Source organism: Vanessa atalanta, chromosome 6 (genome assembly GCF_905147765.1).
Source record: "Vanessa atalanta chromosome 6, ilVanAtal1.2, whole genome shotgun sequence".
NCBI classification, from domain to species: Eukaryota; Metazoa; Arthropoda; class Insecta; order Lepidoptera; family Nymphalidae; genus Vanessa; species Vanessa atalanta.
Genome location: NC_061876.1, coordinates 7,295,811 through 7,313,378, shown reverse-complemented (window position 1 = coordinate 7,313,378; position 17,568 = coordinate 7,295,811). Strand labels below are relative to the sequence as shown.

The window sequence follows — 17,568 nt, the reverse complement described above, 5'->3', positions numbered from 1 at the left end:
ATATTTACGTATGTATGCAATTATATTTGAGAGATCATAAGAGTCTCGTATATTTATTGTTAACTTATTTGTTGATCAGCAGCATATATAGGAATAAGTCAGGGAATAGATTTATATCGACGACGTAGTAAAAGTTATTGGCAAGTAAATTTTCTGAGAGTCGTTATCACTATATTTAATCTTACGAAACATTACAAAACACATTACTGTCTCACTAGTTTACTGGACAATTCATAAATCTAAAGATCCTAAGCTCAAGATCAAACCTAAATTGTCTAAATTATTTAATGTTTCTCTCAAGTAATTATTTGCAAAAAAACGAAAATTGGAAATTGAAGGTTTTGAAAGTTGATGGAAATTACGTATTGTAAAACGTTGCTTCTGCGCCTGAACTCTAACTTATTGCACCGATTCTAGACTCATTAGATTATGAGAGTAAGAAAAAATAAAGTTTACCTGTATTGTTATTACAAACGCACGAAGCATTCGTCCATTTAGCAGAGAGTATGAACCTGACACCACAAACAGATGAAACAAAGAGATGTTCGGCGTAAGTTCATTAAGTAGATACGAATTGTTCTAAATATTAATTTTAAATCAAGTCAAATTATATTTTTCGTTTGTTAGGAAATTTTAATCATTGAGAGATAAAAACCAAACACAGCTTTTATTATTATATAAGTATGAAATGAAATGAGTCTGAGTCTGAATAAGAGCGCTTATCGAAATCACGACTTCTCGAAGACATGTTTCTTCGGGTGCACTTGTATGTGTCGGTACGATTTCCGATATCTTCGATAATTACAATTATTGTCATATGTCAACCAATTTCAACAAAATTAATACGAATTATAGTGAACTTCATCATTAATCTAACCGACATTGGTAGAAGCCGTTCAGACAGATAGACGCGGAGGGCTTTTGTTTTGTAATATGTATTAATATATTACATTGAAAGAGACTCTAACAAGTCAGAGATTACGGTATAATGAATATACATACTAAAATTCCTATTTTCAAAATTTATTTTTTAACGAATCATGTCAATTGATACGATTAACTATTGAATAGTGAATACTATATAGCACGCAAAAAAAGATTATATTTTATAACAACATTAAAAAGTTATTAATTCAAATTTATTGCAAGTCTCTTAAATACGCTAATTTAAATTAATTATCAAAGATTTCGCATCAACATCGATAAATCTGCGTCCAAATTTATGTCCAAATTTTCATGCCAAGCATTTAAATATATAAAATATTAGTCATTCGAAGAATAAGACATATTTTTATAGAGATTTCTAAAGCTGCAAAATATTAATAGTTTTTTTCAGTAACCCAAGGTGGCCTATTGGATAGAACGCTTAGTAGAAAACTTTGTTAAAAATTTGGTGCAACAGAATAATGCTCAAGCTTCAAACCTTCAAGTTAACAGGAGGAGGATGCTATTGCCCAGCTGTGGGAAATTTACGGGTTATATTTTATATACTTATTTAATTAATTATAAAATTGACTATAATTCAATATTATTTTGAAATAAATATAAATTTTACTTATTACATAGATATATTTGTGCTTATGTTATCTTAGGTCACGTGTTTATTTTTTTTGTATTTTATTCAATAGATTTTAATGTCGCGATTCTACAAGAACCTTCAGTAGGATATAGAGCGCGGTGAGAAATCAACGTCGATCAATATGTCGGCGCTATATATATTTATATTAACAGCGCTTTTAGGTATTTAAATAAATAACATTTAAAAAAATATTGAAGCCTGGGTACAATATCTTGTACTATTTTTTTATGTGCAGTTGCAGAAATTTCGTGTAGAGGGTTTCAAGTAAAGAATCAAGCAAAACAGTTATTTCTAAGTCGTCGAGTAGTAACAGACTCAGGAGAATTTGATGGCGGTGTACTAGTGGACGAGGATGGAATTATTTCAGGAATATATACACGGGAAACACTTAAAGGACTCAAGTTTGATGGTGAAACCGTGCAGGTAAATAAAACAGGGATACATGGGTATAATGTGAACCTAACGTAATATTCTACAATTTCAACCAGAAGCTTTATTAAATCCATACCCAATAAGTTTTAGTGCCATATATTTTTTGAGCTACATCTAACCGGACAGGATGCGTTCGGACCCCGTTCTTAACTGTAACCTTCCTGTATAATCAAAAGGTTGGCTTAGACGTTCGGTGCAGAATAAACATGATAGAATTTATCTTCTTTTTTCCTAAAAAAGTGAATACTATAGACGATCTAAGCATTTTTTTTTATGTGATCGAGCTAACAAAATAAAGTATATTTTAAACTGTCAAAACATTTAATGAACTTTATTAAATAAATATGATTTTCAGTTCATTTTGGTCACAGTAATTCGTAATTAAATTGACTAATTGGTTAATTAAATAAGATTAGAACATTTAAATTAAGATCCAATCTTCTTGTATCATTTCTGTAACAATTTTTCTGTTTATGCATCCCCTTTTAAGGTAATAGATGGAGGCGACTGGGCTTTAATGGCAGGGGTAGTTGACTCACATGTGCATGTCAATGAACCCGGTCGCACTTCGTGGGAAGGATACGTCACAGCTACAAGGGCTGCTGCTGCAGGCGGCATCACTACTCTCGTCGACATGCCTCTGTGAGATTATAAAATATTTTATTTAGACCAACAATCATACTAGCACAGACTATACACAATTTCCTCAACCTATTAAGTTAGACTAGATATTGTAATTAATTCGAAACCCACCTTAATTATCATTGAATATAAATTTATACCGCCGCATTGTATTACGTAAGAAGGCCAGTATATTATGAAGGTCAAGAACAACGCAAACTATTGGTTGGCAAAAAATATATTTTTAATAAAACCTCAGAAAATATGGAAGGAATCCATTACATCAATGATAATAATAGTAATAAAAAACATTAACGAATTCTCAATACATATTTTTTTTGTAAATAATATAGGAACTCATTTCCACCAACAACAACACTCGAAAATTTAAAAATAAAGGCTGCTGTTGCAAGAGAAGAGGTTTACATAGATGTGGCATTTTGGGGAGGAATGATTCCGGGTAACGAGGTATGTCGCTAAGAAATAAAGCATAATATTAAGTACGTAGTTTCAATCAATTAAAGTCTAATTAGTATTTATTGTATACTTTTAGATAGAGCTGCAAAATATGATCGAAGCAGGAGTCATCGGTTTTAAGGGATATCTCATTGACAGCGGAATTACAGAGTTTCCCAATGTAGAAAAGGATGAACTGGATAATATTTTCTCCATTTTAAATGGATCTGACGTTACTATGGCTGTGAGATATATTGGCCTTGAATTTGATTTTTTGTTAAATACCATTACAACTAATGATCCAAGTAATTTATTTTCAGTTCCACACTGAACTACCGATTAGTGCCGGTAATGATACTCAATGTGAGAATTGTGACGTTCCCGGTAAATATATTTTTTTATTCCTTACATTTGCAATTCATATATTTCGCCATTGTTGTTATGGAATACTACAGAGGCTCGGAGTCTAATTTATTATGACTCTTATATTTCTCCAAATTTACAGATCCGAATTTGTACAGCACTTACCTCGCATCTCACCCTCCGGAAATGGAGCTCAATGCGGCATCATTACTAGCCAGCTATATTCCGAAATATGAGTAAGATTTTTTTGTAATTCTATCACACAAATATCTACCAAAGAACTTGAAAGAAACTATTAATGATCATAACAAAGAAATAATAATGCAGATACTTTTTTTATTACTTGCCTCCTGGAATACGTATAGCACGGAAATGTATTAGAAGTAATAACCAAAACTTTACGAAGCAAAAATGTAATTCTTATATTTTTTGTTACAATGAATACGAAAAACAATATTAAGATATATATCAAAAGTCATTTATAAGTTATTTATACGTAGCTCAACTAATTTCGTTGATGAATATATTTAATGATTTCCTTGCTTGCAGTGTGCACGTGCACGTAGTACACGTGTCGGCCGCAGGCGTTATACCAATATTAGAAGCGGCGCGAGAAGAAAGGATAAAGGCTGGTTCCAAGCGCTGGCGAGGTGGTGTAACAGCGGAGACCTGTCATCATTATCTGACTTTCAGTTCTGAGCAAATCCCTCCTGGACACACTGAGTTCAAGTGTTCACCACCGATTAGAAATATTTCCAACAAGGTACGTTAATTGTTTATTTGGTGCTCTATTAAATTCAATTATTAATAGTCTGAATTTTGTCTTATAAGTTTCAAATATGTAACAACAGTAACATGATGTTTTCCTTGAAATTATGAGACAACTAATAGGAGACATATAAAAATACTTTTGTAAGTATTGATAAGGTCTTTGACGTCACCTTTAAATGAACATTTAAATAATAATAAACCGCTGTTTATTATTTGTTGTACATAGACGTAACAATCATTGTAATGATAAATATGATTAGAACTTTTACTTTGTTAATGTTACTATGTTAATGTAACAAAAATATAAATATTTTTGTTATATGGTTGCAAGATTTGGTAATCAATAAATTTAGTATCAAGAATATTTTTACTTAAATATATATAAAGATATTAAAAAAGGTTTTTATTTATGTATTAGCTTCAACTATGGGAATACATAAAAGAAAGAAGAATTGATTTAATAGCGTCAGATCATTCACCTTCCGTCGCTACAATGAAAGGACCCAATTTCATGAGCGCATGGGGAGGAATAGCTTCTGTTCAGTTTGGTAAGTGAATCAGTGAAATATCCAACTAACTTTTAAATAGGAAATATTTGTTATTCCAATCATGTATCTTTTACTATTATATAGTTATTAAATTTATAGAATTATAATTATATATAAGTTCAGTACAGTTTAGAGTTTGGTACAAAATTTCTCCTAAAAATTCCTTATTACAATTGAATACATCGAATGCGGAAATATTATTGTATATACATATAAATTATTATCCTCAGGTTTGTCTCTATTCTGGACGGAAGCAAAAGCTCGTGGTCTTAGCCTAAGTACGGTCAGCCACTACTTATCAGCAGGGCCAGCGCATCTGTGCGGCTTACAGAACAGAAAAGGAACCATAAAGCCAGGTCTCGATGCTGACCTCGTGTTCTTCGACCCTGAAGCTTCGTTTGTCGTCACACCAGAAATAATATTCTACAAAAATAAGGTAATCTTGTCAATAAACTACTTCTACATATTTGTCGGTATTAAATATTATGAAAATTCTGCTTTATGTTGCACATCATTTTGTGCAGAGAATATTAAAATATTTTTGTAAAAGACTAAATTTAAATTAAGATTCAATGTTTTAAGTCTAAAATATTCAAATTAGTTTTAACAAACGTTCTCCTTTACGGTATATTTTTATTAAATAGTTGTTAATTGTTTATAATAAAAAATATAAAAAGTTATTATAAAATATATGTTTGTATTTCAGCTAAGTCCATATATGTATCGCGTGCTAACTGGCAAGGTCATGAAAACTTACGTGAGAGGTCAACTTGTATATACAGATGGAGCAGTGTATGAAAAACCGCAAGGACAGCTGTTAATAAATGATAAGGTCTTGTTTAATTAGTCCTGATTAAATTTCTAGACAAACTGTATAATCTCAAAAATTAATGCAATAAATACATATACATACCAAATTACCACCGTTGTCTTATTGACATTATTTATTAATTTTATTATGGGTTATATTAGTTCATTCTAATATATCTATATATGTATTTATTTGTAGCTGTAGATTTTTATTTATTGTAGCTAAAATAGAATCAATTATAGTAACAGAAATAGTCTTCAAATAAAACATGTTGCTTGCTAAAGATGTCGTTATTTTTCAAAACAAAAAAGTAAATATAATTAAACCTTTGATTTTCGTATTCCATGCGTTTTGTTAACAGCTCAGCTATATTGTACACTGCTAACATTTCTAATGATTTTCATATCTACTTATAATACAACGCTACACTACTTAATTACTTATGCATATTTTCTTTTATTTAAAGTTCCCATAACAGCTTCATTTTTTACCCAATGTATGTCATTATTTATATCGCGTAAATTCGATGTCAAATGTTGTTTGTTTGTTCTTTTGTGGTTGGAATATGCAATACACGTCTTCACTCATGTAAGCGCGTATTAGTATGAGTACTGACGTTCGTGCTTATAAGATGTCTCAGTGTGCGTGAGACGATAAAAGGAAAATCAGCAAAAAAAAAATTGTGAAGATTTTTTTTAACGCCACCAGGGTGTTATTACATAGATCTATACTAAGATATAGCTATCGCTGTCGTCCTCGCTTCGGAATTTCTCTGACCGACAACGAAGACATTATGTATTATATTTACTACATGTAGCCTATGTCATTCCTAAAACTAAAAATTATACACATATTCCATATCAATATTATACAAATACAGTAGATATTTTTGTGAAATAAACAAAAATTGGAAATCTAAACAGTGCACGACTCATGACTGACATACTTCTTACAAAATATTCTATTATTCAAGGATAAAAAACAATGTTTTTTATGAACTATTATTAAATAGCACGGAGTAAGATATTCGCATTACACGTACAATCACTGCAACGAATTCATAAAAAAAAGTTAAAAATGTAAAATAATAATATAAATGTAAATGTTTTTACGTTTCACACTTGATTGACGGGAAAAGTTTTTATACTATTGATGTTATTTGAAATTTCTAGAAGTACTGAGTACTGACCTATTAAATTATCTTTACAACGGTACGCAAATAATCTTATTTCCGTGAAGAAGAGTTTAATAATAAAAATAATGGCATAAACGAGGCGATAAAACCAAATAAAACTTATCTCTTCATAATATTAGTATGGTGATATCATTTTAAGGGGTAAATATATATGTATTGTACAAATATAACACGAATAGTATGAAAATGAATAAAAGGTATATCATTTACTTAAATTAAAGTTATTCAAAAATAATAAGCGAAAATTAATATTTAATAAAGAAATAAATTGAGCTATTTATATTTTACTGAGAAGAACAGGCTAGAGACTGAGTAGAACTTACTCTTTTCAACTCTATAAACTATAAACAAAAATATCTAGCAAAAAAAAATGAATAAATGTTATCGGATAAATATTTATGCAAAAGTAATTAATTTTTTACTAATTCTAGTATTTAAGTGAACAAAAATGAACGATTAATATATAATTGTTAATTGACAGTTATTGAAATTTTCCTGAACATTTAGTTAAAATTTAGTCTAATAAAGTGTTTTGTTTTTATTTGAGAAAGATTTTCTCATTTCAAACTTTGGTACACTCATTTGCAATTTTTTCAAATGAACTGAAATTGCAATGGATAAAACAACAGCCAATTTTAACCAACAAATAAAAGAAACCAAAAATCATTAAGTATGTGACAATTCTTCAAGTTCGATTCAATCAATTCATGTTTCATGATTCAATTCATGTCACACATCGTTCAAGTTTTTTTAATTTCCCGATTTGCTTCAAGTGGATTAATACAGTTATATCACTAACCCCGAAGCCTGCAACCATCTCTGTGTTTTGTGATAGATCCGCTTCCACAATAGCTTTTAATTCTTCATTTACCACTTTGGTCTCCGGCCGTCCACGGGGTTGGTTCTGAAGGTCGAAATTTCTAGAACGAAAATGTTGAAACCAAAAAGCTCCTTTGAGCTGTTTCTGCAGCACTGGTGCACGGTAGAACTCGTTACACAGGGTTACACGAGATACAAAAGGGTTACTGGTTAGGTCGGCTGATAGATGGATGTGATATTTAGAGTTTATAATTTCCATCATTCCTGACTGATTTGACTGTAAAATCTAAATAATTTGACTCAGAAGGTTTTTAAAAAAAATTTGGTGGGGAGTTTCATAGTTAAATTAGTCAGGAATTGTTGAAATTGCCTTTGCGGGGACATTAAGTGACTGGTGGTGGTATTCTTATGAGGACGATTTGCACCATCATACATTTGCATGGTCATCTTTAATTTGATTACATTATGTATAATTATGTAATAGTTATGCTTAAAATTATCGTATTTTATCACATAAGAAGACAACGTACGACCCAATGTTTTATGATAACCTTATGTAGTTTTTTAAATAAAATTGATTATGAAAAATGTTTGTTATTTATTAAAATCACTATTAACGCAACATCGGGTTATCGCAACATTACAATGCCTTCCTCTTAAATCAGACACATTAAATGAAAGCAAAATATTTTATTACTATTTAGATAAAGATTTCTTAAATAAGTAGTCTAAGTTTGGATGCCATCCAAACTTAGACTCAGATAATCAACAAATTCAGAAAAAACTAATTATATTTAATAATGAATTACACTAACCTTGCAATTAATAACTGCATTTCAACATTTATATTACATCATTAGAAAAAAAGTCCGATTCCGAAGAACCAAGACTGAGAGAAACCAAACACATACTAGCGGTTTTAGTCAACTTATACCCTTTGACTTGGCAAAACTAGTTTTTACCGGCCTTTGCTCGATAAGGTTTTTATTAGGCTTTTATATTTTACTTATCAGGTCAAAATACCTTCTTAAAACTTTACAATAATTCTTTAATAATAGTAAATATTTATGTTGTTGCTCTATTGGCTGTTTCTTGATATTTATTATTGTATTGTATCTAGCTATAAAACATTTATAATCTATGCCGTTATTAATACTAGATGCCCATTCAGGCTTTGTACGGGTAAAATTTTGTGGATGCCAGTATTAGCCCCACCTACATCTAAGATACATACAGGTGACGGTGGTGTTTCTCTATTTAATCTGACTACTCATATTTTAGCCATACTTATACGAACACAATTCTAAATATTTCACCATTTATTTTCCAATTAACCAAATATAACAAATCAAGTATCCCTAGTACAGATGTTCAAATAGAAGAAAACTTTGAAATATTTCTTTATAGTCTAAATATTATTACGGCTAAGCATCACAAGTTATAAAAAATTGAGCTGAGTCTGTTTCGCCGATTCTTTTTAAGTTAAGGAATTTATTTTTGAGCTACGGTAGATTTTTGACAATCAATAAACAAGTGTAATGCCTATATTATATATAATATAAGAAATATATAAAAAAGTAGCCTAAGTCCTTCTTGGAGTTCAAGTTTGCTTTATACCAAATTTATCAAATTCGGTCCAGTAGATTGGCCGTTAAAGAGCAACAGACAGCAGACATACAGACAGACAGAGTTACTTTTGCATTTATAATAAAACATCAAGCATTGCATAAACAAAGAGGGTATTCCTCTTTTAAGAAATTTCATGATTTTAATTGATTTCATAGATTAAAATCATTGACGCCTGCCAACTATTAACAATGATAATGATTCTAATCAGGAGCAAATGGCTGACTCAGATCAATTTCTGTCCAGTGAAAATTTAAAGTCATTTCTTTCTATTTTCTGGATGTTTCTTTCAGAATGTTTTTAATCTTAATCCTAGGTCAGCCAAGCAAATGTTTTAGCACACGAATTATTTTCGAATTTAAAGCGTTGTTAGGTATAAACAAGGAGATTTAACCGATTCTGTTTATATTATGCGCTTCGTGATAGAAATTCAGTCAAAAGGACTTCATTTGTTCAACTGGGCGGATTCAAATTAAATTGTTTTAGAATATATAATAGTTTCTATTAATCTTCAAACTAAAAATTATATTTTTTATCACACGCCATTCGAAGCGTGTGTGTTTATACTAGGTACTTCCAGTATTTGTCAAATCCGTGAGTGTGAACTGAGAAAAAAAGTATTTACGTAAGCTGAACAAAAAAAGTTTTTAAAAGCCGTAAGAGGTTAAAAAGGTGAGCGTTTATCAAAATCGCCGTTTAGATTAGGTATTTTACGCATGTGCGCACGCGTCTGCCCAATGGGTGTAACTCTTGTCAACTGGCATAAAACATCTTGATCCAATTCTTTTGATAGGCATAATTTGTACGGTTTTCTCATCTCATAAGATGAGAAAATGTAATCAGCTACGCAGGAGATAGACTCTTTATTCTATCCTTCTCATAAGCCAATGAGATGCAAATCCGCCACAGCCGGAGACAGTTGCAGGACCAATGAATTTACGTACTTTTCAATGCAAACAAACGCATGGAATACCCAGACGGGCTTGCACAAAGCCCTATCACCAATAAAATATCACTTCAAAACATTGTAATACGAAAATAAAAGGTCTTAAAAAACTGAAAAATTAACAAAAAATGTGTCTTTCTTCAAAGGTACTCATTATAACCTTCATTTATCTATTACAAATTAGAAAAAAAAAGGTTTTTTCTCCAATTCATTTATTAAAATATGGATTAATATATGGATTAAAACATATATACCTACTTATAAATTAAATTGTAATCGTGAGAAGCCGGGGTAGGTCACCAGTAACAAGAGAAATTTAATTCAGGGTTTTAAATTTATCGAGTACAAGATCGATTATTCGCGCTATAGATTCATAGAACACGCTTGAGTGCGCATGGCAATGACAAGCAGCGAAGTGATCTGTGCAAACCCTCGAATGATACCAAATGAAATTCATATAAATTTCTGCCTGTTTTTTTAAATATTGTAATAATTATATCTTTAGAATTATTTTTGAGCCGATTCCAGATTATTACGTGAATCGCCGTGCATTCAGGCAATGATTGTCTATACATTAAATCGTTCATAGTTTAGTTCAGGATCTCATGTTCACGTAGACCATCTATGTGAACATGAGATCCTGGATTATGATAATTTTGTTTGACTCAGCACAGAGGACAAAGATAGCAAGAAAGTTGCCAAATGTACTGTTAAGCGTATTTTTTTAATTATTGCAATATACTAAAATATCACACTAAAAAAAATCGATAAGATTCTTATGCTAAGCTTTTTTAATGATTAGCGGAAGAGCAATCGACCACCTGATGGCAAGTGGCCACCACTACCCAAAGACAATGGCGCTGTAAGAAATATTAACCATTTATTTCATTGCCAATGCGCCACCAACCTTGAGAACTAAAACAAACAAAGACATAACAAAGATGTGATATCCCTTGTGCCTGTAGTTACACTGGCACACTCATTCTTCAAACCGGAACACAACAATACTGGGTACTTTTGTTGGGCGGTAGAATATCTGATGAATGAGTAGTACCTACCCAGACGGGCTAGCACAGGGCCTTACCACCCAGTAAAGTAAATATTTTGTAAGTGGTTATTAGTATACATTTTTCGCATGCATTCTTAAATTGAAATTTTATTATTGATTATAATTGTCATTTCGTATTAGAATTAAGCGTCACGACTCTACAACAACCCTCAGTAAGATATAGAACGCGGTTAGAAATCAACGTCGATAAATATGTCGGCGCTGTATATATTTATTTTAGCTATGTTTTTAGGTATTTAAAATTCTATTTCAAATACTACTAAAGTGTGAAGAAAAACTTTTATTGATTTTAATTCTTTTTTATATTTAGTATCAGATATTTCGTGTAGAAGGTTCCCAGTAAAAAATAAGTCAAGGCAATTATTTCTTAGTCGTCGTGTAGTGACAGATTCGAGAGAATTTGACGGTGGTGTACTCGTGGATGAGAATGGGATTATCTCTGGAATATTCACTCGGGAATCGATTGATGAACTTACCTTTGAAGATGATTATACCTTGCAGGTAAATAAAACGATACGATAGAGATAGGACTACACTATTTCGTTAATTTCATTAAATCTTTACTTAATTCTATATAATATATAAATATCTTAAATTTATATATAAATCTAAGTTTTAATGTTTTTGTATAATACTATATTAAGCTAGGAAAAAACCGTCGTTGTCTGGCATGTATCATATTAGACAATTTTCTCATAAACGCGGCATCTTCTGTTATAAGTGTCTGGTATATCGGTTTTTTCAGTATGGAAACAAAAAATAACATCCCATTTATATATATATTGATAAAAATATGATTTAGACATAAATATGTTCTAATTATATTTCATATTATTTTGATTGTTCAATTTTAAGGTAATAGATGGAGGCGACTGGGCTTTAATGGCAGGGGTAGTTGACTCACATGTGCATGTCAATGAACCTGGTCGCACTTCATGGGAAGGATACGTGACAGCTACAAGGGCTGCTGCTGCAGGCGGCATCACCACTCTTGTCGATATGCCTTTGTAAGAATATAATAATTTTATAATACTTTTTTTTTTATCAACAACAAAATTTTGATTACTTATACAGACTTATACATATCCTTAACTTTATTAGCTTCGAATTTTCCATACCTACTATAATTATTTTGTATTCTTCTTATTTATATTCACTATTCAATCATAATTCAATAGGATTACATTTCTTAGCTTATGACCGCAACTTCGCCAACGTACCATTTAGTTTATTGTAATCACTTAGTATCATAAGTAAAATTTAGTAATCTTTAAATGCTAAATATATATCAATGAAAGTCAAGCATCGTAAAATAGCTATTGGCGCAATACAATGTAAGATAGATTACTTGTCTAAGGCTTCATACTTAGTTATAAGTTACATGTTTTTTACCAGATATTATGACATAACTACTTTTAATAATAAACATACATTTTATATTTGTAAATAAATATATACATATCTTTTTCTAAAGCAAACTAAGGTAGACGAGTATATGAGCCATCTGATGGTAAGTGATTATCTTAGGACTTATAGACAGACTATCAAAAATTGCCAGTCCTTATAAAACTAATGGCCGTCAATGTAAATGTCATCGATCATGGGATCTAAGATGTCACGAACATTATGCTCGTAATGGTATTAGACCATTCAAAAGTAGATAATGCCTACCTAAACGAATTCAGAGCCCCTTATCACCTGCTAAAAAATATACACACTTATTAGATAATATAAAATACCAATAGAGCTACATTCACAGATTAGATTCTAAATTTTAGTATAATATATTATTTTTAAATAGAAACTCATTTCCACCAACAACATCAATCGAAAATTTAAAAGTAAAAGCGTCCACTGCAAGAGAGGAGGTGTATATAGATGTGGCATTTTGGGGAGGAATTATTCCGGGCAACGAGGTATGGAAAAAAAGAAATAAAATATACGGAATCGATATTTTCAGCCTGAATACATAAATAGCAACAGTAATAGTATTCAAAACCTAATTCTTATATATTAATTAATTTTAGATGGAGCTACAAAATATGATCGAAGCGGGAGTCATCGGTTTTAAGGGATATCTCATTGACAGCGGAATCACAGAGTTTCCCAATGTAGAAAAGGATGAACTTGATAACATTTTTTCTACTTTGAATGGATCTGACATTGTTATTGCTGTAAGAAAAAATCAACTTGAAATCGTATTTTTGTTTCATACCATTGCAACTAACGATTCAAGTAATTCATTTTCAGTTCCACACCGAGCTGCCAATTACTGACGGTAATGATACTAAATGTGAAAATTGTGAAGTTCCCGGTAAATATATATTTAAATTTTAATTCTCCAATGATGTCCAATGAATACTACAGAGGCCACACTGAGTCTAATTAATTAAGACTGTTTAATTTCTCCATAATTACAGATCCAAATTTGTACAGCACGTACCTCGCATCTCACCCTCCGGAAATGGAGCTCAATGCGGCATCATTACTAGCCAGCTATATTCCGAAATATGAGTAAGATTTTTTTATAAATCTTAACAGCAGATATACAGAGAGCAGAGACACTATTTAGTGCCATAGGTTGGCGGACCGGCAAATGGGTCACCTGATTTTGAGTGGTCATTGCCACCTATAGACATTAGCGCTATCAGAAATATTAACTATTTCTTACATCGCCAATGTGCCACCAACCTTGCTAACTAAGGTGTAATGTTCTTTGTGCCCGTAGTTATACTGGTTCACTCATCCTTTAAGCCGGAACACAATAATACTAAGTATTGCTGTTTGGTGGCAGAATACCTGCTAATAATAATAAATGATGTGGGTGGTGCCTAAACAGTGGAGCTGGCAAAAGTTCTACCACCAAGTAGGTCTTATATTAAAGATAATCTTTAAAATATAAAATTGAACTATGAATATGTTTTAAATATCAATATACTATAAACAATTAGGATAGCATCTTCTTACAATTGTCTCGTGGTGTGAGTGAAATACACAAAAGTATTTATTAGTTTCTTGGTACTTGTAGTGTGCATGTACATGTCGTTCATGTGTCGGCCGAAGGTGTTATACCAATATTAGAAGCAGCGCGAGAAGAAAGGATAAAGGCTGGTTCCAAACGCTGGCGAGGTGGTGTAACTGCAGAGACCTGTCATCATTACCTGACTTTCAGTTCTGAGCAGATTCCCCCTGGACACACTGAGTTCAAGTGTTCACCACCTATCAGAAATATCACAAACAAGGTATCATTATGCATTTATTTGATGCCCTTTGATTTTTTATGGCCGGGCTTTTTACAAATCTTTTAGATTAAAGAAAAAAAAATTATAATATATATAAAAAAAAAACAAAACAAAATCTTTAATTTTTATTTATGATAAGCTATTAAGCAAAAATCAAAATATACCTTATACAAATAGGGTTTCACAGGCACTTTTGAATCGTCATTTTACAAACTATATTAAATGAAGCTTCCACCGGTTCGAAATGTAGATTCTACCGAATAAAACCGACAAGAAACTCAGTAGTTACTCTTTTTCAACATTTATTACAAAGTCATTTAAAAACCAAATTATATAGAAGAATTATATGTAGAACTAATAAGCTAGAAATTATTATCTTATTTTAAGAGTTTACATCGGTAAGCGTAATTGATTAATTTAGAATATACTTATAAGATTAATAACTAATTATATTATTATTCTTACCGATTTTCTTACATAAAGACATAATTAAGATAATGATATATTTTTTATATTTTAGCAAAGACTATGGGAATACATAAAAGAACGAAGAATTGATTTAATAGCATCAGATCATTCACCTTCCATCGCAACATTGAAAGGACCCAATTTCATGACCGCTTGGGGAGGAATTGCTTCTGTTCAATTCGGTAAGTACCTAACTAGATAAGTAAGTAGAGTTGTCCCTAATTTTGGATTGAACAATATTTATTTTTGCTAACTTGCACGATATTCTGGTGTAACTTACGAATCAAACTGTTTGTTAAACTAAAAACAATAAGCAGGTATCAACATATCTACTGTATTACCTACCTACAAATTTATTATCCTCAGGGTTATCTTTATTCTGGACGGAAGCAAAGGCTCGTGGGCTTAGTCTAAGTACAGTCAGCCACTACCTATCATCAGGCCCAGCGCATCTGTGTGGTTTGCAGAATAAAAAAGGAACATTGAAACCGGGTCTCGACGCTGACATCGTGTTCTTCGACCCGGAAGCTTCATTTGTCGTCACTCCAGACATAATATTTTACAAAAACAAGGTATTCAAAACAATAAACTACAAAACACTATTAATTGATATAAAATAATTGTTGTCTCGAGTCGCGACTATGAAATCATTTTTTTTACAAGAGTTGTCTTTAACTTTTGTTTAAGAACTAATTGTAAATTAATTATGATATTTTTTTTTACTGCAGCTAAGTCCATACATGTATCGCGTGTTAACTGGCAAAGTGATGAAAACTTATGTGAGAGGTCAACTTGTATATACAGATGGAATAGTGATTGACAAACCGCAAGGACATCTGTTAATAAATTATAATGCATTGTTTAACACTACCACCGCCACTACTCAACATGAACCGCAAGAGCCCCTGCTAAGAAACAATAATATGTTGCCGATTGCTACGAACATCGCCGTCCCAACAAAATCCCAAGGAGATCTGCAAAGAAATGATAATGTACCGCCGAACACTAGAAACTCCGCCGGCCTTATTAAACCACAGGGACAGTTGTTAATAAATGATAATCTGTTGTTTGACACTACAACCTCATACCCAATTATGTCCCGCCGACTATTTCGAACATACCTCTAAAAGCGTGTTTTTAAATGACTACTAAATATCTTGTGATCTTACTTCAATTAATAGCATGATAGACAATAAACTTTATAAATAGATGACATGATAGTACTTTACTGATCCTAAGCATTGTTATACTTGTAATTTTTGTATTTAGAAAATACGAATTAGCAAGAAACCACCATAGAGTCAGTATCACAAGGTCGTAATTTAACTTATCTAACTATACTCTATTCCAAGCATTAAAGGAATAAAGCCAAATAAACAACAATTGACAGCAAATTGATGCGATATAATTGGTCGAGAGCTTGATTAATCTATGATATTCACTATGGATTTGCGAAAAAATGACGTTTTGAAAGTCCACAAAACTGTTATCGAAATTTTGGAAGCAAAATTAAAGTGGAAATAAGTAGTTAGAGTAATAGTGTTGTATGTATCAATCAAATGTATGTTTATCTTTTTTCCTACTTTCATTGGAATAACGTATACGAGACGTGCAATGGAAGTTGTTGAGCTTAAAGGTTAGCTCTCTGTATTTGTGTCGGTACAGTAAAACATAGTAACAGACAGCTTTGACATATTTTGCATCTTTAGCTAAGTTACCTAACTAGAATTAGCCTCAAGTGAAGAAAAGCGAGAATTACTACCTAGTAATTCTCGCTTTTCTTCACTTGAGGCTAATTCTAGATCAAAAAATTAGATTGCGCGTCCCGTAAAGTAAATTATATTTTATATGAGTCATCGCAATTAAAATATGACACTTTTCGTATTTTAAGTCTATTTATACTAAATAAATGTTGATCATTCCACCTTATTATTCTATTTTTTTGTGTTAATATAATACATGAAATTTCGCTAAAGCAAATTGCTATTTTTTTTTTCAGGTGGTAAGTATAGTCCATCGACATGTAAATTTTACCATAAAGGCGCCTGTAGATGTTGAAGACACAAAAGAAAGTGGTTTAGTGGTTTTACGTATATAGGTATTCTCTATGTATTCGTATAAATTGATAAAAAATAACTTGTCTTGAAAAATAGTAGGTATTAACTCACAGTGGATTACTAACTTATTATCGGCGACTCATGGTGTAAAACGTCACTATAACACTAAGTCAAATAACGGTGCACATTGGTATATCATCTCTGCGCAATGACGGTGAGTCATTGAACCATACCGCGAAGGAGAAACCTGATCTTTTAGGCTCTGTCTTCACGTCCAACTCAAGTCTAGATGACCGTCACCACCATCAATCCCGCGGTATGATACTACGATACCGTAGTTTGAATTCGTAAGTTTAGATACTCATAAGTCGAGTGGAGCCGATGGCATACCTCCGGTCGTGCTACGGATATGTACACCCGAGTTGACACCGGTTTTAACACGTCTTTTCCGGCAATCCTATGTATCAGCCATCGTTCCGAACACCTTTGGTAAGAAAACTGTAATACTGCTTTGGTGCACCCGATTCCTAAAAAAGGCAATCGCTCATATCCGTTCAATTATTGG

General features: G+C 31.7%; 2 protein-coding genes across 3 annotated transcripts; both read left to right on the top strand.

The window, feature by feature from the left end:
- The first annotated feature begins 1,653 nt into the window (after positions 1 to 1,653).
- On the top strand, positions 1,654 to 5,685 carry LOC125064710 (allantoinase-like). Its single transcript, XM_047671893.1, has 11 exons — positions 1,654 to 1,740; positions 1,815 to 2,002; positions 2,502 to 2,653; positions 2,986 to 3,100; positions 3,186 to 3,332; positions 3,409 to 3,472; positions 3,594 to 3,687; positions 4,001 to 4,214; positions 4,641 to 4,770; positions 5,001 to 5,206; positions 5,477 to 5,685. Exons 1-11 carry the CDS (start codon positions 1,701 to 1,703, stop codon positions 5,615 to 5,617), a joined length of 1,491 nt encoding a protein of 496 aa, XP_047527849.1. The 5' UTR covers positions 1,654 to 1,700; the 3' UTR covers positions 5,618 to 5,685.
- Positions 5,686 to 11,402: 5,717 nt separating this feature from the next.
- LOC125064709 (allantoinase-like) lies at positions 11,403 to 16,331 on the top strand. Of its 2 annotated transcripts, none has more exons than XM_047671891.1 (11): positions 11,403 to 11,468; positions 11,547 to 11,737; positions 12,092 to 12,243; positions 13,038 to 13,152; positions 13,264 to 13,410; positions 13,487 to 13,550; positions 13,657 to 13,750; positions 14,265 to 14,478; positions 14,999 to 15,128; positions 15,313 to 15,518; positions 15,675 to 16,331. In XM_047671891.1, exons 1-11 carry the CDS (start codon positions 11,429 to 11,431, stop codon positions 16,071 to 16,073), a joined length of 1,752 nt encoding a protein of 583 aa, XP_047527847.1. In that variant the 5' UTR covers positions 11,403 to 11,428; the 3' UTR covers positions 16,074 to 16,331. The 2 variants fall into 2 exon arrangements, with proteins under 2 accessions (XP_047527847.1, XP_047527848.1); XM_047671892.1 differs by having other exon boundaries at positions 11,449 to 11,468; positions 11,608 to 11,737.
- The last annotated feature ends 1,237 nt before the right edge of the window (positions 16,332 to 17,568 follow it).

Bases quoted from the DNA above. Each gene is read 5' to 3' on its own strand.
- LOC125064710 (XM_047671893.1), top strand. From the start codon at position 1,701: ATGTCGGCGCTATATATATTTATATTAACAGCGCTTTTAG. The intron at 3,101-3,185 runs GTATGTCGCTAA...GTATACTTTTAG, and splicing joins GAATGATTCCGGGTAACGAG to ATAGAGCTGCAAAATATGAT. The intron at 3,688-4,000 runs GTAAGATTTTTT...CCTTGCTTGCAG, and splicing joins AGCTATATTCCGAAATATGA to TGTGCACGTGCACGTAGTAC.
- LOC125064709 (XM_047671891.1), top strand. From the start codon at position 11,429: ATGTCGGCGCTGTATATATTTATTTTAGCTATGTTTTTAG. The intron at 11,738-12,091 runs GTAAATAAAACG...TTCAATTTTAAG, and splicing joins AAGATGATTATACCTTGCAG to GTAATAGATGGAGGCGACTG. The intron at 15,519-15,674 runs GTATTCAAAACA...TTTTTACTGCAG, and splicing joins TAATATTTTACAAAAACAAG to CTAAGTCCATACATGTATCG.